General features: G+C 39.4%; 3 protein-coding genes across 3 annotated transcripts in view; 2 read left to right on the top strand and 1 right to left on the bottom strand.

Annotated features, from left to right (window-relative positions):
- The first annotated feature begins 3,738 nt into the window (after positions 1-3,738).
- LOC141772409 (tubulin alpha chain-like) lies at positions 3,739-7,998 on the top strand. The gene is made up of 4 exons (XM_074643352.1): positions 3,739-3,880; positions 6,364-6,583; positions 6,676-6,824; positions 6,933-7,998. Exons 1-4 carry the CDS (start codon positions 3,878-3,880, stop codon positions 7,911-7,913), a joined length of 1,353 nt encoding a protein of 450 aa, XP_074499453.1. The 5' UTR covers positions 3,739-3,877; the 3' UTR covers positions 7,914-7,998.
- Positions 7,999-11,104: 3,106 nt separating this feature from the next.
- Positions 11,105-14,231, top strand: LOC141772420 (tubulin alpha-1C chain-like). The gene is made up of 4 exons (XM_074643385.1): positions 11,105-11,258; positions 12,597-12,816; positions 12,918-13,066; positions 13,176-14,231. The coding sequence occupies exons 1-4, from the start codon at positions 11,256-11,258 to the stop codon at positions 14,151-14,153; spliced, it is 1,350 nt and encodes a 449-aa protein (XP_074499486.1). The 5' UTR covers positions 11,105-11,255; the 3' UTR covers positions 14,154-14,231.
- A 453-nt stretch (positions 14,232-14,684) lies between these two features.
- Positions 14,685-23,897, bottom strand: part of jph2 (junctophilin 2) — a 28,102-nt gene continuing 18,889 nt past the window's right edge. The window contains exons 4-7 of the mRNA XM_074643360.1: positions 22,072-22,190; positions 18,599-19,536; positions 16,599-16,699; positions 14,685-16,509 (exon numbers count right to left, since the gene is read on the bottom strand). Coding sequence (XP_074499461.1) covers positions 16,619-16,699; positions 18,599-19,536; positions 22,072-22,190 — 1,138 coding nt within the window. The 3' untranslated portion in view covers positions 14,685-16,509; positions 16,599-16,618. The remainder of the gene's footprint in view (positions 16,510-16,598; positions 16,700-18,598; positions 19,537-22,071; positions 22,191-23,897) is intronic.

Below are 23,897 nucleotides of genomic sequence, written 5' to 3'. Positions count from 1 at the left end.
GTAAAAAACAGGCCTGCCGAACTTCCCTCTACCCACTTCCCCCTGCTTTTTCCCTCCCGGAACTATTTATTGGTGCGCGAGCCCTCGGGGAACTCTTTTGCCCAAACACCCTGGGAGACGGTAACAGGCAGAGGTAAGTACATGGGTGATATTGAAATTACCATTTTAATGTTAAAACCAGCTTTGCATTTTTAGAAGAATGTAATGTGGGGTACACCCCAGTAGTAGAAGAATGTAATGTGCGTCTAATCAATATACTCTTCCTTACCCCACATTAAATTCTTCTACTACTGATGTACACCCCAGTAGTAGAAGAATGTAATGTGGGGTAAGGAAGAGTATATTGATTAGACGCAAAGCTGGTTTTAACACTACATTCTTCTACTACTGGGGTGTACATTCTTCTACTACTGTACACCCCAGTAGTAGAAGAATGTAATGTTAAAACCAGCTTTTCATCTAATCAATATACTCTTCCGTAGAAGAATGTAATGTGGGGTAAGGAAGAGTATATTGATTAGACGCAAAGCTGGTTTTAACACTACATTCTTCTACTACTGGGGTGTACATTCTTCTACTACTGTACACCCCAGTAGTAGAAGAATGTAATGTTAAAACCAGCTTTTCATCTAATCAATATACTCTTCCGTACCCCACATTACATTCTTCTACTACTGGGGTTAACATCGATGTGCATTTTAATGCATATTTTGGTCTTCCTTTTACAGGAGAACGACAAGGTGGAAAACGCCCTGCACGCCAGACTCACACCATTGAAATACATTGACAATTAATTAATCAATCAATAAATACATGTTAAAATACCATATCTGTGTGTTTATTTAACCCTGTTACCAATATGTGCAAATAAGTGCGTTCAATAAACCATTCGTGCATAGGAATTATAGCTATAGTTATAGTTGCTATTATTAACATCAAGTAACGGCGAGCCGTCGTTACACACTTACATCAATGAATGGTTAAATATTTCATACTCACTGAACAAAGGTACTGTTTTTTTATTCCTAGGCATGGAGACATTGATTGCAGTATTGGAGACTTATTTATACAGTAAAAATACAACAGGTATAGAAATTGGTAAACCTTTGTGTAGTGATAAGGAGAAACAAAGGGACATCTTTTTGATTGATGGGTGAAGCTGGTTCATTTAAGAAATATGATTTGAGCTGCTCACTCATCTGTTGTTGAGGCATCTACGGCTGTAATTATTCCTATGAAAGGCTCTCACATTTTAAGGTTGTGAATAAGATATATCCCTGCAATAAATTCCTGCATAAACGTTTCAGTTTGGATTGCAGTTTATGTGTGTTTTGAAAAAAATATATTAAATCTTTTTTTTCCCTTTTAGATAAGAGTTTGTTTGCAAGTTTTGCAAGACTTTCCTGACTGGCTCTTAAAGGTCCCCCTGCTCGTTCCTAAATTTCCCTAAAAGATTTGAAATCTGCATTTATCTTGAAGGGTTTTCGTATAACAACCAGTGGTGGAATGTAACTACGGTAAGTACATTTACGTATGTTATTTTACGGCATTAAAATGAGCTTGTAGCTTGTTGTCTACCTTACTACGGTTAGAAAGATCCATATATTCAGAGTTCATTCCATATATTCAGAGTTTCATTCCATATATTCAGGGTTCATTCCATATATTCAGGGTTCATTCCATCTATTCAGAGTTTCATTCCATATATTCAGAGTTAATTCCATATATTCAGAGTTTCATTCCGTATATTCAGGGTTCATTCCATATATTCAGGATTACATTCCACATATTCAGAGTTCATTCCATATATTCAGAGTTCATTCCATATATTCAGGATTTCATTCAATATATTCAGAGTTAATTCCATATATTCAGAGGTTCATTCCATATATTCAGGATTACATTCCACATATTCAGGGTTTCATTCCATCTATTCAGAGTTTCATTCCATATATTCAGAGTTAATTCCATATATTCAGAGGTTCATTCCATATATTCAGGATTACATTCCACATATTCAGAGTTCATTCCATATATTCAGAGTTCATTCCATATATTCAGGATTTCATTCAATATATTCAGAGTTTTATTCCTTATATTCAGGGTTCATTCCATATATTCAGGATTTCATTCAATATATTCAGGGTTTCATTCCATATATTCAGAGTTCATTCCATATATTCAGAGTTCATTCCATATATTCAGAGTTCATTCCATATATTCAGAGTTTCATTCCATATATTCAGGGTTCATTCCATATATTCAGGATTTCATTCAATATATTCAGGGTTCAATCCATATATTCAGAGTTCATTCCATATATTCAGAGTTCATTCCATATATTCAGAGTTTCATTCCATATATTCAGAGTTCATTCCATATATTCAGAGTTCATTCCATATACTCAGGGTTCATTCCATATATTCAGGGTTCATTCCATATATTCAGAGTTTCATTCCATATATTCAGAGTTCATTCCATATATTCAGAGTTCATTCCATATACTCAGGGTTCATTCCATATATTCAGGATTTCATTCCATATATTCAGAGCTTCATTCCATATATTCAGAGTTCATTCCATATATTCAGAGTTCATTCCATATATTCAGGGTTCATTCCATATATTCAGAGTTTCATTCCATATATTCAGAGTTCATTCCATATATTCAGAGTTCATTCCATATATTCAAAGTTCATTCCATATATTCAGGATTTCATTCAATATATTCAGGGTTCAATCAAATATTCAGAGTTCATTCCATATATTCAGAGTTCATTCCATATATTCAGAGTTTCATTCCATATATTCAGAGTTCATTCCATATATTCAGAGTTCATTCCATATATTCAGAGTTCATTCCATATATTCAGAGTTCATTCCATATACTCAGGGTTCATTCCATATATTCAGGGTTCATTCAATATATTCAGAGTTTCATTCCATATATTCAGAGTTCATTCCATATACTCAGGGTTCATTCCATATATTCAGGGTTCATTCAATATATTCAGAGTTTCATTCCATATATTTAGAGTTTCATTCCATATATTCAGAGTTCCATTCCATATATTCAGAGTTCATTCCATATTTTCAGAGTTCATTCCATATTATTCAGAGTTCATTCCATATACTGAGGGTACATTCCATATATTCAGAGTTCCATTCCATATATTCAGAGTTCATTCCATATATTCAGAGTTCATTCCATATATTCAGAGTTCATTCCATATACTGAGGGTACATTCCATATATTCAGAGTTCATTCCATATATTCAGAGTTCATTCCATATACTGAGGGTACATTCCATATATTCAGAGTTCCATTCCATATATTCAGAGTTCATTCCATATATTCAGAGCTCCATTCCATATATTCAGGGTTCATTCCATATATTCAGGGTTCATTCCATATATTCAGGATTTCATTCAATATATTCAGGGTTCATTCCATATATTCAGAGTTTCATTCAATATATTCAGGGTTCATTCCATATATTCAGGATTTCATTCCATATTCTCAAATTTCACAGTATATATATAATAATTTCCTGAACGGCATGCCATAGTAAATATATATATATGTATGTATAATAAAGTTATGGAAAACAAGTGTATACTGTCACGGCTGACCTATCAGTAACGCCTGAGATGAAGATGACTGTTGACTGTTTTTGTTTCACCAATAGGAAAAGAGCTCTTGTGACTCTCGACCAATCGGATTCAGCTGCTCTTTTCTATTGAAACAGTAGTATAAAAAGCATTACCTGGCAGTAACCTTGATATTGTCTCACACTGCACCCCTGAAAGCAGCACTGAGAGTTAAATTCGTCTCTTCATCCTTCTTTCAACCCCTTTAGACACATCGTCAGGAAACATGGTGAGTAAAAAACAAAGGGACAGTTTTCTTTCTTGATTTAACCAGGCTCACAGCACTTTTTATGAGATGTTTTATTTGTTGTGTGCTATGCTTGGCTGAACTTGAAAAGTATATTTTAAATTAATATTGTTTAATAAATCCTTTACCATCAAGTAGTCACATTCACATTGAATACTCATTTAATTTAAAATAAGACTTGACTTATATCAATTTAAACAGCTTTTGAAATCCATCCTATTCAACTTTTCAATAGTCACATGTTTTTTTTTTTTTTTTGTTTGTTTTTTACTAATTTCAGTATTTATTTTTAAATATTTGCTCAAATACATTATGCATATAATCATTCAAACTATTAAAATCCCAATATGTTAAACCCTCATGAGTTGAGAAAAATGTAAGATTATTTCAATAAAAATGAGATGGTAACAGGGTTGAAATTAGAGTATCAGGGTTGCGCAAAGTAACAGGGTTGGGTCACAGACTCTCATTTTACAGCTAAACAGTACACTAAAATATATTTCTGGACACATTTTATGCAAATAAGCATTCCAGTAACAGAATGTTCGGAGTGATTGACAGCTGCTCAGAGACTGGCTGGCTCCAGCTCGGCTCTGATTGGTTGTTTTTCTTCAGTCAGGTTGAGAGTTGACTGGAGATTCTGGCCTTAGACTTGCTGGTCCGACCGGTGATTCAGGCCTGACTTGGAGGGTTGTTTATTCCTTCAAGTACATTTTTTTCTGGCATTACTCCTCCTATGAGCCTCTTTCCACTTTTTCCGCTGGACACTCTGCGCTCTCACACTGCAGTCTGTTTGCCTTTTCTTCTTCCCTGTTTCTACGTTTTACGTTGGTTTGTTTGTTTGTTTGTTTGTTTGTCTGTCTGTCTGTCTGTTAGCAGGATTACTCCAAAAGTCCGTGATGGATTTGAATGACATGTTTTGGAGGGGTGGGGTGTAGCACAATGAACAATCCATTAGATTTTGGTGGCAATCCTGTTCCGGATTCAGGAATAGAGCATTAAGACCACAGGGTATAACACATGCGCATTGTAACTGATGACGTGTTGATGACGCGTGACCCAGCACAGAAATACGGGTTGCAACAGGCAAATCAATGCTAATGTTAGCTTTTTCTCAGGAATAGATGCAAGCCGTGGAATGTAAAGTTACTGTCAAGATTAAGGACAAACTAGGTTATATAAAGAAAACTTTGAAACTAATTGGTCTTATTCTGATAATAAGAGTTGTGTTGGTTAGAGTGACACACATAATGAAGGCTGAAGAGATTGGAAAAATAGAAGAGAGGACCTTTGGTCTACCTACAGTATAAGCACATGAATTGTTGATGTCATTTCCTGTGTGTCATGTGACTCACTGTTCTTTCTCTTCCTGTGCCAGACTAAATAGGTTTCGGTAACAGGGTTGCGCATGTTGTGGTACACAACTTCACTGCATAATTACTGTTATTTAACATATGTTGATGATTAAACACATTGTTTTAACAATTACAAGAGATATATATCAACAAAATCGTTCCATAAAACTTAGATTTAAAACTTATTTTAAATGTAAGATTTGATATGAAATTTGGTCATCAAGAAGGTGGGACAAGAGAAAAATGCCAATTTAGGGGGTGCTCAAGAGCTATTTGGTTTTCCTAAATAATGTTTTGGAACCACTTTCTCTACAACTATATATACATTTTGTCTCAGGACAGGTATAATTTACAAAACAAGTGCGTGTTTTAGTATTTTGTGCATGGATTATTTGAAATTTCCTGGATGGGACAGAAAATGTCCTCCAATTCTGGAATGTCCTAGCTACTAGCTTGCTAACTTAGCTATGACCACGCACAAATGAAACGTTATCTTACCTGATGTGTTTTATCCAGCGACTCCTGGTCTTTTAATCAGCCAGGAAGTGAAAGAACGAGCGACACCCAGCTAGCTAGCTAGCCCTGAATGAAATCTAATGTGAAGAGCAATTAACAAGTTTAATGGCAATGTCATGTCTTAATTGTGTGTTTTTAATATTAAGGTTGTTGGTGTTATCTTTCTAATGGAAAAGGCAGAGTCTAAGAATTGAGTTTTAGTCGTGACTTACAACCTTTCCTGTCTGGGCAGTGTGTAACGTTATAGCTATAAGTGGTCTTGTCATATTCCTGCTCTACCGTCTGTTTGTCATGGCCTGGCTCCAATCAGACCCTTAATCTGTATTCCGTTATACTACTGGTTTTGGTAGACTAAAATTATGTTCCTACACAGATATTTTGTTATGTATATTTTTCTGCCTTAATCATTTTATGAATAATTGGCGATTTGTTTGTCTAAATTAACAAATTATTTGAATAAATGTGCAGCATATGTCAGATAACACTAGGTCATGATGTTGTGGTACCCCCCCCCCCCCAATGAGACATGGTTAACACATATGGAAGTCCGGCAATATTTAATGGTAAAAGTCACAAATTGACGTTTTCCTCCAGCGTGAGTGTATCTCGGTGCACGTCGGTCAGGCTGGTGTCCAGATTGGCAATTCCTGCTGGGAGCTTTACTGCCTGGAACATGGGATCCAGCCGGACGGACAGATGACCGACAAGACTCTGGGAGGAGGAAACGATTCCTTCAACACCTTCTTCAGTGAGACTGAAGCTGGACAGCACGTCCCCAGAAACATTTTTGTTGACTTGGAGCCCACTGTCATCGGTAAGTGTCATTTCTTCTGGCTGAAAATACATTTAGGAAAATTAAAGTGTAACTTGTAAGCCACAACTGATTCAATGTTTTTGCCTCCTTAGATCAGGTGCGCACTGGGACCTACCGCCAGCTGTTCCATCCTGAACAGCTGATCACTGGCAAGGAGGATGCTGCCAACAACTACGCCCGTGGATACTACAGCGTCGGTAGAGAGATCATCGACCAGGTGCTGGACAGGGTCCGCAAACTGGTAGGTAACTTGATATCAGGAGGGATCCATTCCTAATTTTGATTTCAAATATTAAATGACATATCTGTATCTCATATGTGATCAGTGTCTCTCCCTCTCTGTCCTCAGTCTGACCAGTGCACTGGCCTCCAGGGCTTCCTGGTTTTCCGCAGCTTCGGAGGTGGCACCGGCTCTGGTTTCACCTCCCTGCTGATGGAGCGTCTGTCTGTCGACTACGGCAAGAAGACAAAGCTGGAGTTCTCCATCTACCCAGCTCCCCAGGTGTCCACCGCTGTGGTGGAGCCCTACAACTCCATCCTGACCACCCACACCACCCTGGAGCACTCTGACTGTGCCTTCATGGTAGATAATGAGGCCATATATGATATCTGTTGTAGGAACCTCGATATCGAGCGTCCCTCTTACACCAACCTGAACAGGTTGATCAGTCAGATTTTGTCCTCCATCACTGCCTCCCTTCGTTTCGATGGTGTCCTCAATGTTGATCTGACCGAGTTCCAGACCAACTTGGTGCCATATCCCCGTATCCACTTCCCTCTGGTCAGCTATGCTCCAGTCATCTCCGCTGAGAAGGCTTACCATGAGCAGCTCTCAGTGTCAGAAATCACCAACTCCTGCTTTGAGCCAGCCAATCAGATGGTGAAATGTGACCCTCGCCGCGGCAAATACATGGCTTGCTGCGCCTTGTACCGTGGTGATGTGGTGCCCAAAGATGTGAATGCTGCCCTTGCCATCATCAAAACCAAGCGCACCGTCCAGTTTGTGGACTGGTGCCCCACTGGTTTCAAGGCGGGCATCAACTACCAGCCACCCACTGTAGTTCCTGGTGGAGACCTGGCTAAGGTCCAGAGGGCTGTGTGCATGCTGGGCAACACCACTGCTATTGCAGAGGCCTGGGCTCGACTTGACCACAAGTTTGATCTGATGTACGCTAAGCGTGCCTTTGTTCACTGGTATGTGGGTGAGGGTATGGAGGAGGGGGAGTTCTCTGAGGCCAGAGAGGACATGGCAGCTCTGGAGAAGGATTATAGGGAGGTTGGAGTCGAAACTCTTGAGGGTGAGGGAGAGGGGGAAGAAGATGAATATTAAAAGGAACAGAAAGGCACTAGTTACACAGAAAACAATTGATTGCAATGTGTTTCTTGAATGCATTCCAAACAGAAATGTTTGTCAATTAACAGTTTTGCTCTGTTCTAAATAAAATTCCTGTGACATGTGAATGTGTTGGTCTTTTATAAATTCAACCTAAATATATATTGAATGTCCCTTGAGGTCAGAGAGGACATAGCAGCTCTGGAGAAGGATTATGATGAGGTTGGTTCTGATTTTTTGGGAGAGGAGGAGGAGGATGAAGAAGAGGATTATTAAAGTGACATTTAACTGTTTCGTTAACTTCAAAAATAAAGTTTGTTCATTGACCACTATTGTCTTTAATACACTCCTTCCACAGGGCAGATGGCTTGCTAAAAGCATCCTGCCATCTTGGATACTAATAACTGTTTTGTGTTTTTTAGTTGAACATTTACTCTGCTCCAGACATGTGACTCAAGTCATTTGTCAAAGTAAGTTATTCTTGGGCATGTCAAGTCACAGGTGTATGTCCAGTCCATACTGCAGTCTTACTTGCAGTATCCGTTTTTTATAAAGATCAATAATATTGGCCAATTTATCCAACCTTTTCAAAAAGTATTAACATTGAATGACTTATTGTTATTCAGTGAAATGTGATCAAACAAACTTTGTAAAAGCAGATTTCTTAAAGGCAGGGTTGGTGATCTTGAGAAACCAGCAAAAGTACACTAGATTTTTAAAGATGATCTAACTAAAAAAATTGGCCCAATGCTGCTAACTCTTTGTCAATGAAAGTAGCAGCAGCACTAGCTCCAAAAGTCTGTCACTTCAGGCCTCGCTCCAAAGCCACTCTCCCAAAATCAAGAGCCTTTGATTTATTGATTGCTGTCAGGATATAATGAGAATATCAACTATTATAACAAATATTTCTAAAATCTTTACCGATCCTACCTTTTAATTTCTTCTCGATCAAAAGAATATACCTTCTACATCACTTTAAACAGTGAAATACTGACAGCCAAAGTACAACATAATCAAACATAAAACTTTCTTGACTGACAGGGTAGTCATCCAATCATGACGATGCCATTTCCAGTGTGCGCTCGCATACCAGGTAATGTTACAAACACTTGTAATGTCAACATTGACAATGTTATACATTTTTTATATTTCACAGAAAACCTACAATAAACACAGACAAGTCATTTGAGTCATGTCTCAAGTCTTCAAAGTCATTTATTTTCTGTCAAGTTTCAAGTCATCAACACAGTAATGGTAAATGGACATACATTTATACAGCGCTTTTCTAGTCTTCCGACCACTCAAAGCGCTTTACACTACATGTCAGCATTCACCCATTCACACACTCATTCATACACTGATGGCAGAGGCTGCCATGCAAGGTGCCAATTTTGCCCATCAGGATCTAATCTAAATGTTCATTCACACACTAAGCCTTCGGTAGCAATTTGGGGTTAAGTGTCTGGCTCAAGGACACATCGACATGTGACTGGAGGAGCCCGGGATTGAACCACCGACCTTCCGATTGGTGGATGATCTGCTCTACCCTCTGAGCCACAGTGAGTCCAAATCCTAATGAGTCGAGTCCACATCTCTGCTCTGCTCACACTATACTCTAAGCCACTGTTAAACGTTTAACATAACTTATCTGCCTTAGATAGGTTGTTTATTTATTTGGTTGTCACTTGGCAGATCTATAGAAATGATCTCGCTCCACTCACTTTAGTCACTTGGAGGCAGTGGTGTTCAACAGATGCCACACCAATGCTGAAATGGCAAACAACCCTAGATTTCAAATTGTTCAAATCCGCCCGCAGCCGGAGAGAGCAGAGGAGACACCGGCACCCGGTCGGTAACGAGAAGACAACATAAATCTCTGTAGAGCTCCGTCACTTCACAAGACACGGAAAACCTCTGTTGGTCTGGAGGAGCTGCAGCAGTTATTTCTGCACAAACGTCCCCTGTGCATTCTCTAGGTATTCTCAGAGCTAAACTAACTCTTCTGCAGTGTGTAGTGAACGCGCGTTCACGTCTAGAGGTGGAGCGAGCTGAGCTGTCTGAGTGAAGGCGAGCAGGCAGAGGAGGAGGGTACAGTGGCTACACGCGAACGCGCATATGCGAGCGCGCATGTGTGACGACCCGCTACATTTATGCGCGTACAAAGTTACAAATAGTCCCTTTAAGGGTTGGTTTATATCTACTTTTTAACTCCGGATGGATATGTACTGTAGGTTGTAAATAAACTTGGAATGCTGTTCATATATTTAATTTGGGATGTAAATAAATCTGGGATAGTTTATATAGTATATTATATTATCATTCTATGATACATGAGTTATTAGAGGAGAAGTGAGAAAGGGGTATATGGAAATATTTAAGTTTTACTTCTACCTACTCCTTTTTGGACACTATTACTCTTGTTTTGTTTGTTATTATTTTGCATGTTTTTATTTATTTTTATGTTCGCAATAAAGTCTTTCATTCATTCATTCATGTATAGTCAGATCTTCCCCTTTCTCACTTCTCCTCTATTAACTCATATATCATAGAATGATAATATAATATAATATGATATGATATAATATAATATAATATAATATAATGTATAAACTATCTCAGATTTATTTACATCCCAAATGAAATATCTGAACAGCATCCCAAGTTTATTTACAACCCAGATATCCATCCGTAGATTAATTTGAGATGTAAATAAATCTTGGATATTTTATATATATTATTATATTATATTAATATTCTATGATATATTAGTTATTAGAGGAGAAGTGAGAAAGGGGTAGGGAAATATAAGTTTTACTTCTACCTACTACTTTTCGGACACTATTACTCTTGTTTTGTTTGTTATTATTTTGTATCTGTTTTTATTCATTTGTATGTTCGAAATAAAGTCTTTCACTCATTCATTCATTCATTCATTCATTAATTGATTCATTCTACCATTGCTGAGGACTTCTTCCACCTGCTTGTTAAAAAAAGCAAATCAGAAATAACTATATATAGTAGACTCTAATAAGATACTGATATATAAATAGGAGCGTGACAAATCAAAAATCTGTTTAAAAAGTAGTCACTTCCGGTCCAAAGTTCACTCTAGGCTGATGGCTGGTCCCATATTTCATTTGAACCAATAGGAAGTAGGCTCACATGACTTCCAACAAATCAGATTCAGCAGCAGTTTTTCCACAAAGTATAAATAACCCCGCCCCGGAAATGAGAGATCAGTTACTTCTTACACTAGACTCATAACGGTCTTGCTGTGAGAGCTAGCTTTCCCTATTTCTTCTTCTTTATCCAAACACCGACTCCACAGCTTCAGCAAACATGGTGAGTAAGAAAAACATGGTTTCTCTTTTACTAGTCGTGCGTTTATTTAACCAAAATGAAGAATGTGCGGAAGTGCGTTATCACATGGTTATCTGGTCTAACTGCGTTAATGTATCAGTTTAGAGGAAGTCAGCTGGATACATTGTTGCTACATTCTAACAAAACGGCGACGGTGCAGCGCGCTCAAACAAACATCGGCTACAATCGGTGGTTTTAGCTTCAATTTTGCTAAATCATGCCTCGACAGGGCCCAGTCCACATTCAAGCTGCGTCGTGGCTGCCAGTTTCCGGCTTTCCTGCTGCACATTGACCCAGTTTAACCGAGGTCAGCGTGCATTCAGCCCGGTTTTACCGCCTGTTTGAAGAGGCCAGGCCTTTATTAAAACTGCAACCACAGGCTTTTCAAACAAAACCGATTCACTCATAAGCCTTATGGGGCTTTATGTTTAATCTTTTGTGCACAAAATCTATGACTGCAGCTGTGTTCCACCACAGCACTTTGAGGGGGAAATGTCAGCACACCATTTTTTTTATTAAGCACATTTTGTCCGAATAATAAGTCTTTATTTATTATTTCTAAAGGTTTTTTTCTGTTCAGAGTGAATGACGCATGTAAATCAATGGACTTTGGTCATGATGTTTTGGTATCTGGCTCATTACAAAAGAGATTTCCCTCTTTTAAATATTGCAGTAGTTCAGAGCAGTGATGAGTGGCCTTCAGCATCCAAATCCTTAAAATTAGCACAGGAATAAGCCAACCAGGCTTTTTGTTTTTAAAAAAAATTGTTCCTTCATCACCTTTTATTTTTTGCCTCCTGCTGTACTGCCTGTTCATCTCAGATAGGGGGACATGTCAGCACACCACACACTATTTATTATTTTTTTAAAAGCACATTTTGTCCGAATCACAAGCCTTTCTTTGATATTTATTTTTTCTAAAGGTTTTCATTCAGAGAGTGAATGACGCATGTGCATCAGCGGACTATGGTCATGATGTTTTGGTATCTGGCTCATTACAAAAGACTTCCCTCTTCTAAATCTTGCATTAGTTCAGAGCAGTGATTCGTGGCCTTCAGTATCCAATTCCTTAAAATTAACACAGGAATAAGCCAACAGATTTGTTTAATAAAAAAAAAAAAAAAATTGTTCCTTCATCACAACCTTTTTTTTTTTTTTTTTTGGGGCCTCCTGCTGTACTGCCTAGTCATCTCAGATAGTGGGAGCAACTGAATGATCCCCATATGTTGCAATAATTGCGGTAGATTTCATGTATATGAACATGAAATTAAAGCTAAATGCATACAAGTAAATTACCTCTTGTTTTTTTCTTTCCTTCAGCGTGAGTGTATCTCTATCCACGTTGGTCAAGCCGGTGTCCAGATTGGCAATGCCTGCTGGGAGCTTTACTGCCTGGAACATGGGATCCAGCCGGATGGACAGATGCCCAGTGAAAAGAGCACAGGAAGAGATGATTCCTTCAACACCTTCTTCAGTGAGACTGGAGCTGGAAAGCACGTCCCCAGAGCTGTTTTTGTTGACCTGGAGCCCACAGTTATTGGTAAACTCATTAAATATATATTATAAAAATATATATATATATAGTTTTCTTTCACCTGTCAGTCAAACCTTCCTATAATTTTGACTTATTCCCTTTTTTAGATGAGGTGCGCAGTGGTATCTACCGCCAGCTCTTCCATCCTGAACAGCTGATCACTGGCAAGGAGGATGCTGCCAACAACTACGCCCGTGGACACTACACCATCGGCAAAGAGGTCATTGACCTGGTGCTGGACAGGATCCGCAAACTGGTGGGTAACTTGATATCAGGAAGGATCCATTCCTAAATTTGAATTCCAAATATTTAATGACATAACTGTATCTCATATGTGATCATTGTCTCTCCCTCTCTGTCCTCAGTCTGACCAGTGCACTGGCCTCCAGGGCTTCCTGGTTTTCCACAGCTTTGGAGGTGGCACCGGCTCTGGTTTCACCTCCCTGCTGATGGAGCGTCTGTCTGTCGACTACGGCAAGAAGTCAAAGCTGGAGTTCTCCGTCTACCCAGCTCCCCAGGTGTCCACCGCTGTGGTGGAGCCCTACAACGCCATCCTGACCACCCACACCACCCTGGAGCACTCTGACTGTGCCTTCATGGTAGATAATGAGGCCATCTACGATATCTGCCGTAGGAACCTCGATATCGAGCGTCCCTCTTACACCAACCTGAACAGGTTGATCAGTCAGATTGTGTCCTCCATCACTGCCTCCCTTCGTTTCGATGGTGCCCTCAATGTTGATCTGACCGAGTTCCAGACCAATTTGGTACCATATCCCCGTATCCACTTTCCTCTGGCCACCTATGCTCCAGTCATCTCCGCTGAGAAGGCGTACCATGAGCAATTAACGGTGTCAGAAATCACCAACTCCTGCTTCGAGCCAGCCAATCAGATGGTGAAATGTGACCCTCGCCACGGCAAATACATGGCTTGCTGCCTTTTGTACCGTGGTGATGTGGTGCCCAAAGATGTGAATGCTGCCATTGCCGGCATTAAAACCAAGCGCTCCATCCAGTTTGTGGACTGGTGCCCCACTGGTTTCAAGGTGGGCATCAACTACCAGCCACCCACTGCAGTTCCTGGTGGAGACCTGGCTAAGGTCCAGAGGGCTGTGTGCATGCTGAGCAACACCACTGCTATTGCAGAGGCCTGGGCTCGGCTTGACCACAAATTTGATCTGATGTACGCTAAGCGTGCCTTTGTTCACTGGTATGTGGGTGAGGGTATGGAGGAGGGAGAGTTCTCTGAGGCCAGAGAGGACATGGCAGCTCTGGAGAAGGATTATGAGGAGGTTGGAGCCGATAGTTTGGGAGATGAGGAGGATGAAGGAGAGGAATATTAAACAGGCATGCATTCCCCTTATTGATTTCTGATCTGTACCTTTTATCAATGTCAAAATAAAATTATTTCATTGACTGAACCTATTGCTTGCTCTCTTTAATACACCCTTTTACATGTTTACCATAACCTAAGATGGATTCTCTTCATTTGATTGTCTTTTTGACTGTAGAGATGCTCTTGCTCACTTTAGTCACTTGGGGGCAATGTTGTTCAACAGAACTGGTAAACTACTCTAAATTTGAAATTGTTGCAGGTAATTTAACTACTAAATTACTTTTACAGCATCTGTTTTCAGTAGACTACTTGCAGAACTCACATTTACTTATTTAAGGTGTGATTTTTGTGCTTAGCGTAAGAAGAACCGAGGCATAACTCCAGTCTGCTTTAAAATAGGGTGTGGTATTCACTGTGGCCCAAAGGAGGCAGGTGCTGTTTAAAAATACTTAGTTCTGCTGTTATGATTGGCACTGAAAATCAGGGAATAAATCTTTAGAGGCAACATAATCTGTGAAAAAGAGGTGAACACATTCACAAGAGTTGTAAAAGTTTTTTATTTAGTTTTGGTTTTCAGGTTTGGCTACAAACGCATTCATTCAAATTAAGCAATGTTTATTTGATAATTAATTAAATGCACTAAAACAAAAATGGCTTCTACATTACACTGACTTATGAATACAGTTTTATTGCACTTACCATTGTCATTTGACAATCATCTCTTCTGTTACTAATTGATGCATTTTGTAGATGAAGAATAAACTATTGGGCAAAAATGTATTCCAAATATGAGATTTAATGAAAGTAACTTTGTTTTTGCATGAAAGCAATGCACAACCAGTGGCAAAGGCAAAACAATTTCAGCTAAAAACCTCTTGTAAAAGCCATGTATTAAATGGCTAAAAGAACAAGGGAGATGTATTTAACAGAACATCTGGAGAGTGCTTTTCTCAGTGTAAGACATGGAGTTAAGAACCATTCTATACTTTTGTTCTCCATCTCACAATCACGAGGTAATCGGACTCCTTTTGAGAAATAAATAAATTTAGGGTTGCATATTTGCTTCTGACCAAAGTCTTACAACAGAATGGTTTGAATGCTGAAAAAGATGTGCACTTCAAAACGGTACAAAAATACAGACACATACACACAAAGTGCCCTCATGCGTACAAAAGTTGAAGTCGTATTTGGCTCTAAAGCACAACAGGCCCTGAATATAATGCAGTGGTGAACACAGTGGACAGTTTTCTACTTTGAAACATACATGAAACCACGAATAGCTCACACATCATCCCAACCCACCTCCTGCTGCTACTGCTGTATTAATACAAATCTGTAGATTGAGAAAACTTACAGCAACATAGTGATTGTTTTTAAATGAGATAACTCCCAACCTTCATTTTCTGCCCTCTATCGCAAAACATACACAACTCTCATTTAAAACCACCTGGGTGCTAAACAGCGTTGTATGAGAAACACCACAGGATCATACAGTACAGTGACACTCATAAGCTTCCTACTTTCCTTCTCTATTTGGTTTATCAGCTCCCAAACCAAAGCAGCAGAATGACAATAAATGCATATAAATCCCAGTGAAAATAGAAAGTTTCACAGTGTAGTACACCACAGTCTCAAATGCAATTAGCCGAAATGTAACTCTAGATGCGTTGGAGTCTTTAGAGACCAAAGGTGAAAACAATAAACTGACTTTACAGTAGCGTTGGATTACAGTTTGCAGTATTTCAACAGTTTCAGACTCCTACTTAATGAATCTCCTTCAGCTTTTTAACCACACGTTGGACAATTCAGATAATTCAAAAATGATGATAGTAACAGTTGCACATCTTTCACACGTCTGCTGCGGTTGAATTTGTGTCTCATCAATCAAGTTTAAGGCATAGAGGAAATAGTCAGTCTGTTATCAACACTCCTTCATAATACAAACACATCTTGTGACAAAGTGTAATTATCTACTGAGTCTAATCAGACTTTTTTTTTTTTTTTTTTGAAAAAATGTTGACACACACTTGTGACACACTGTGATGAAGTTGAATTGAGACTTCTTGAGCGCTGCTTCTCCAGCGTTATTAAGCACTGAGGATATTACTCTACCGTCCAGCCCCGACTTTAACATACAAACATCAGCATATTCGGTTGTACTGAATCTGGTTCATATCCTTCAGCTTGTTGAACATCCGGAAAGAGGAGCTTCACAGAGCCTCACACAGTCACACCGACGAAAAAACCTGTAGAGGAGCTGCGGCGGTCTGCGTGAGGCGTCTCTTTCTCCTCAGCAGCCATCTTTGATCTCTTGTCCTAACAGAGGAGGAGGCAGGCCGTCTCTCTCCAACCCTGCTGGTGACCTGCAGCAAAAACAATTTGTCTTGTAATGGATGATTTCACTGTATCACTTTTTTTCCCAGCAGGTTTTGACATCATATTTATTTATTACCTGAGGTGGTGGACGATGTCTCATGACAAAATGTGTACGAAGAGAATGGCCAGGCCAATGTTGAGCAGGATGACCATGCAGATCATAATGGTGTTTGGGCCCTTTAAAAAAAAAAAAAAAAGGAACGTATGATATATGAGGTCAGTGAGTTCAGTTTCACACTGTATCAATGTGTAGAGTAGGCCTTTCTCACAGCAGACATTTTTGCTGCGGTCAAATAGTCTTTTTTTTGCTTAAGAAGGTTCCTAACGGAGTGAAATGACCTGGAAGTATCTCAGTAGCAGCCATGATAAGAGCTGTTCGAATTTTCTAGATGCTAAGAAAAGGTGCTTCAATGCTTCCTTTCTTATCTCCTTTAGCATAGGATACACTGGCCCATCCTTTACCAAAGGAAAGGAGATAATACCGTCCCACAATTCCTTGCAGCATATAGCAAACAAATAATCAACATATATAAATATTACGTCTGAAAAGGAGTAGGAGGAAATATACATTTAATGGTTCTACTCCTTCACTGTAACTCAAGAAATAACTCAATATTCATCATATGAACTTTGTGGTAGCCTGTAGGTTATTCCTTTTTTATTTCAGTTCTAACCTCGGTAATGAAGTGATATTTTTCACTAGTTGTCCACATTAGGTCAGATAATCCTTAATTATCTGTTGATGTAAAGTGTTACAGCAGCAGAAGGACCTGTGGTATCTCTCTTTCACACACCGCGGGTGAAGCAGCCTGTCACTGAAAGACCTATTTAATACTGTACTGGGGGGGGAGAGCAGCGCCTTTTGTAGTTCATCTCCGGAACATTGTAGTTTGCAGCCTGTGACTTGTCATAGCAAGAAAAGCGCAGGTGTTACTAATAACACTAACGATGTAACATTCTGTTCAAGTGTCCCGGTGAGAGTGACAGCGAGCCAGCGTGCACAATAGGCCCGTTTCACAGCAGACATTTTGACATGTAATTGCAGGGTAGACACAGGTGGAATTGATGCAATTAATTATGATACCAGGGCCATAATTAATGTTATTAATTACACCTGTGTTTACACTGCAGTGACAAAAATGTCTAAATGGCTGCTGTGAAAAGGGCGTTTACCTGGAACCTGAAATCAAAGCAGGTAAATGGAATTCACTAATCATTACTTTGAATGTTTACACCTGTGCTCTTCCTACTGTGACATGTCAAAATGTCCTCCATGAAAAAGGCCTCCTGCTGGAGGTAGGGGAACATTACTACTTAAAGGAATAGTTCTACATTTTTGGAGACATGCTTTTTCACGTTAGTTGCTGAGAGTTAGATGAAAACATTGACACCACCATGTCAATATGTTAAATACTGTATGAAGCTTCAGCTAGGAGACGGTTAGCTTAGCTTAGCATAAAGACTGGAAACAAGGGGAAACAGCTAGCCTAATTAACACGTTATATCTTGGCTGTGAGCTTTAGAGGTGCTGGGAGATGGATTTTATTACATTTGGACAGAGCCAGGCCAGCTGTTTCCCCGTTTCCAGTCTTTAAGCTAAGCTAAGCTAAGCTAAGCGTCTCCTGCTCTAGCTTCATATTTAAAAGACAAACATGAGAGTGGTATCGATCTTTTCATCTAACTCTCTGCTAGAAAGCAAAATAAGAATATTTCCCAAAACACTGTAAAACTAAAGCTAGGATTTACAGACAACATCAAGTGCATGTCATGTAAAGAGGGAGAGAGAGATAAACGTTTGCAACACTAAATTCCTTGATGCTTATTTTCCCAACAGATGTTACACTACATTCCAGCCTTCAGTCTACATAGCAACTCCACTGGATAATGTTATCCATCAGAATGAAGAAATTGTCTTGAGTGACCAAATCTTAAGGAGTGTATTCCTCAGAATGCAACGTTACAAATGAATAGGACAGTTAACCTGCAATGATGGATGTGCAGACAGACTGTAGAAGACATAATCAAATGCTTTCCTTAGATGAGACAAGGTGACTTGATGAAAAATGACTGTCTTACCTCCATTTCCAAAGACTCTGCATTCACCTCATGACTTGGGCTCGACACCATGGCCTTCAGTCTGGCTTCTGCTTTGGGCTCTACCTTCGGGTCTGGTTTGGCAACAATGGGTTTGGCTTCCACTTGCTTTGGTACTGGTTTAGGTTCAGGACTGGGTGCAGGTCTTGGGGACGGAGCTGGGCTGGGTTGCCGTTTTGGTAATGGCTTTGTCTCTGCTTTGCTGGGCGGCCTGCTCACCTCCCTGGACTCCACTTGGTTCTCGGAGACAGACGGCGCTCGTTCGTGGACTGACGGAGCCCTTTCAGTTTTGACCTCGGTGGTTTTGGGCTCGGGGGTGACAGCTTTGGCGGACACTTTGGAGGCGCGGGTCGGCGCTTCTTCTTCATCTGGACGGATGAGGCTATTCCTTACAGGGGCGACAGGTGCAGCAGTGACATCTGGAGCTTTCACCTCTGAGTCAAACTTCTGCAGGGGCTTGATCTCCAGGTCAGAGCCCTGCTCGTTCTTGCTGCTCTGACGGCTAGGGGTGCGAGAGGGGCCACGGCTGCCGGGGGCCCCTACGCCCTCAGGTGCAGGTGGAGCCGAGGCGGGAGCGGGAGCAGAAACGGAGGTCGACGGGGTAGTAGGGCGACTACTGGGCTTGCTGTTGGGTTTATTGCTCCCCTTACTGCCACCACCTTTTATGGGTTTGTCTTCGTTCCAGCTTCCTGGTCTGAGGAGTTTGGGGTCTTCCTTGATGATGATGCCTGGGCTGGGGGAGGGGGTGCGGCCTGGGGACGAGCCAGGCATGAGGCTGTCCAGTTCATTCATGAGTGGGCTTTCCGGTGGCGTGGGCAGGGGCTCCTCCTCGGCTAGAAGCGGCTCGTGCATGACCGTCTCTGCATTCTCACTTCCCTCCACGGCCTCCAGTAACACTCTCTTCTTCAGATACTCAGGACCTGTGTGAGACCAGTTCAACACCAGTTTATTAGAGGCATTCACTGTCTCCATATCTTAAGAGAAATGATAAGCACTGTTTTCTGGAGAGTATGTTATCTTAGTTTAACAGTTATCATGGAGAACCCCTCCATGATTAGTTAGTAAGAAATATAACTACTGGTCGTCATTTTAGAAACTGACTTTTTAATAATCCCCTGCTATCCTCAAACCAGACTTATTTCTTTTGACTAAAATATCAGGAAATAGCTAAACAAGAGATTTAATGTCTTGGAGATCTACTTCATCATCAATCATGCCATTCTCTCCCTGAACTACACTCATTTCCTGTGACCACAGGAAGCAGCTGGGGCTGTTAGAGTTACAGGTAGCTACCCTTATTAATAACTCAACGTTGATGCACATTTTTCACAAGATGCTTACTTCACCATAAGATCAATGGGAAAAAATAAAAAATCTTTATGTAAAAGTGTAAAAGTGAAGATCTTAATATGAAAGGATAAGGCTGTCGGTATTCAAAATTTTAGTTATTGTCAACAAATCCCAAGAAAAGACCAAAGCCGAAAATGTATTATCCATCTCTATCTATTTCTAATTCTTTTAGTTACTTTCTCAGCTCGTCTTGGGCTGCCAGCCCCAAGCCGATGTGTTTCTACTGGAGACATAAATCTTTAAATTTTGGAAATTTAAAATTTGGGTTTTTCAAAAAGATAAATTACTACCAAAGAGAGATGGGAACTGTAGTTTTTATCAAACGTTACTCAAACAGGAGTAACAAGTGCATTTGTTGGGGACTATTTTCAGTGGTGGATTACTCCACATTTGGTGCTCTAGTGAGTATTTGTGGCAACATGACTTTCCTTTTCAAACAGCATAAGGTATACCATTTCCCAAAACAGCTGGGAACTGTAGTTTTTAACAAGCATTACTCAAACAGGAGTAACTAGTAAATAAGTGCATTCGTCGGGGACTATTTTCAGTGAGGATTAATCCGGGGGAGGCCTCGGTGCGGCTCATTGATGTGTTTTTAATGGTTTCTGTACAACGATGGAGCTCTATGGCACAGAGGAATAATATACTGTATATCAAGCTTTGGTTACACAGACAATACTTGATAGTGGATCACTTCATTGTTGGTTTTGATCTTTTCATGACATTTGTTGAAAATAAGAAACCATATATTATCAACAGAATTATCCTTATTGTGAAGATAAATTGTTGTTTTTCCCGGTACAAACAAAGCAGATGGTGCACACGCTGACGCTGTATGTCTGCGTTGTTGTCTCCTTGGGGAGAGATCTTTCATGAAAGAATGCACAGCAGGACTCAGCCAGCCTTCATCCATTTGTAGTATTAGTGTGAGACAATTTGTGCAGCCACTCAGAAAGCTTGATGACTTTCTGTCTCAGCGCTCTGCTGAGGGAAAAAGCAAGAGAAAAACAGCAAGAGGCTCCTAAATGGCTGGTGTGATGTTGTGTGAACGTGTAAGTGTCCCCACTCTCAATGAAACTGATATGATCCTCTCGACCCAATAAGATGTTCCTTTTTTAGACATTCAAACGCGACTGCCCTTGTGGCGTGCCTCAGCCAGGGATCTGCTAGCTCAAGCTGGAGGTATGCACGGGGACACATTATAGACTACATGCATGGTGGAAGAAGTACTCAAATCTTTTACTTAAATAAAGGTAGCAATGCAACACTAAAGAAATACTCCAATACAAGTATACTGTAAGTCCTGCATTTTAATTTTTTACTATTAGCATCAAAATACACTTACAGTAAAGTACAAAAAGTAAAAGTACTAATCAGGCAAAATGGCTCATTTCAGAATCATATATATTATATTACTGCATTATAATTATTGTTGCATTAATGTGTACATCACTTTAATGTTATGGCTGGTATTTGGTACTACTTCACTAGCTTGTGAATTTCACAAAGGGATCAATAAAGTCCTAGCTTTATCCATAATATTACATCATAATGTATTTGTGATTATATTTTGTATAAGTAATCTTAATAATAAATGTAGTTAGTGGAGTAAAAAGTACATTATTACTCTCTGAGATGTAGTTGAGTAGACATATACAGTAGCAGAAAATGGAAATCAAGTAAAGTACAAGTACCTCAAAATTGTACTTAAGTACAGTACTTTAGTAAATGTACTTAGTTACATTCCACCATTGTGCATTATCAGTTTATATTTGCTGTTCTCTTCAGTAATTAAGTAATGTTAATGCTATACCATCTGCTCCAGCTGAAAAATATATTGATGTGTTATACATTTGTGTTGACTCCACAAATATAAAGCTGACGAGAGGATTTTGTTTGTGGTGTGCCTTTTGTGGTGCATTCATGTAATTTGGGAAAGATGGTAAATATGAGCCTCCTACAAGAATAATATTTATGACATCCAATTTCAGGTGAAAATAACTGCTTGAATACATCTATTTCTGTATTATCCTTTTCCAAAGAGGTAATGTTGTGTTAGTAGTCCTCAAGTTGCCATATTTCCCATGCTGCGGTATTCCACTGACCTGGCTGGTAGAAGGACGGGGAGAGCTCTTTGGCCACCAGTCTGGCGATGCTGGACTCACTGTTGGAGGCATGAGAGGCCTGGTCAGCTGTCTCTGACTTGGCCTTTGAATGGGTCGTCCTGCAGAGGGAACAGATGAAACACAGTTTATTAATCACTGGTACTACCTCAATCCTTCAGATGTTTGATTTTCATGTTACTGTCATAATCTGAAAGAGGTGATTTTACAGTAATATGGTGCCACCCCATTCATGCATTGGAAATATACACATTTGTCCTGTTATCTAACACTGTTTATTGTTTCAAATTCATCAACGTCAACATTCTGGTGAATAAGCTTATTTGCTTTTTTGCTGAGGGTTATACGAGAAGATCAGTACCACTGTTTATCTGTCCGTTAAATAAGAAGCTACAGCCAGAAGATGGTTATCTTAACTGAGCATAATGACTGGAAACAGCTAGCCTGGCTCTGTCCAAACTGCAAAATCCACTTAGTAGCAACTCTAAAACTCATTAATTAACATATTATATCTTGTTTGTTTAATCTGTTAAAAAATCCATCAACCAAAAAATAGTTCTAGTACATAACTCCTTGTAAAACCACAACTTGTTGTTTTTAAAAAGTGTTTGTTTTCCAGTCTTTATGCTAAGCTCATCTAACCAGCTGCTGGCTGTGTCTTATACTGTACTGGTGTCGATCTTTTCAACTCTTTGCAAGAAAGCAAATAAGCATATTTCCCAAAATGTTGAACTACTATAACAACAAACTCAGCTCAAAGTGCTCCAAACCACAAAATTAATGATAATGACAATTTCACACTTTCTCAGTTTTCACCTGTGTTTTTACAAAACTCTATAGACTCTTCAAAAAACTTTATACCCTTGTGGAGTATAATAACAGTTTAAAGGCACATTTCTGCCAAACATAATCAAACCAACAGGCTCACACATGGAGCTGAAAGGATTGGTAGATCAACAGAAAATAAATATATACCAATGATAATTTTGATGAAGCATAAATCCACTGCTTTCAGCTTCTAAAATGTGAGGATAGGCTGTGTTTCTTTATATATGTGATAGTGAAGTGAATATCGTTGGGTTTTGGACTTTCAATTGGAAAAAAAACCCAAGTAATTTGCAGACAGTTCAATGAGATCTGGAAATTTGTGATAGGTATAACAGACATTTTTTTTTTTTTTACTATTTTCTGACATTTTATAGACTAAACTATTGATTGATTAATCATGAAAATAATCTACAGATTACAGAAGGAGCAACTGTTCAATGGAAATTAGTTGATAATGCAGTTTTTGGCAGAATGCTATACTATGATTATTGTGAAATAATGTGCATTTCTAAACATGGGGTTTTATATTATGTGTTCTACAGTATGTATATATATATGCCTTTATGTTATATCTTTGTGTGTTTTAATGCACGTTGACCTTGATCTTGACCTTTCTAATCAAACAAAGTATTGACCTTGAATGTGAAACCTTAAGAGATGATGGTTTAAAATAGTTTAACCAAAAATACCACAGTGTGGGGGATTGTTTTTAGTATTCAATCAGGGTTGGGTGGCTGCTGGTCATATGGCTCATTAGTATTATTAGCTATCGAGAGAGGAGGTGTCCTTTTCTGCTGTTGGACATGGACAGAAATAAATTATGCTTTTGTCACCAGACAATGAGTTATAGCTGGAAAGTTACTGAAGACTTCCTCATCACACATATTTCTATGAGAAAGAGAGAAGTCACTGGAGTGATGCATACAGCCATTGGGAGGATTTACCCATAATGCAACACCAATGTAATTCTGAACAGGAAA

The sequence above is a fragment of the Sebastes fasciatus genome, chromosome 8 (assembly GCF_043250625.1).
Source record: "Sebastes fasciatus isolate fSebFas1 chromosome 8, fSebFas1.pri, whole genome shotgun sequence".
Lineage (NCBI taxonomy): Eukaryota > Metazoa > Chordata > Actinopteri > Perciformes > Sebastidae > Sebastes > Sebastes fasciatus.
The sequence above is the reverse complement of the archived record's forward strand: the minus strand, read 5'-3'. Positions and strand labels throughout refer to the sequence as shown.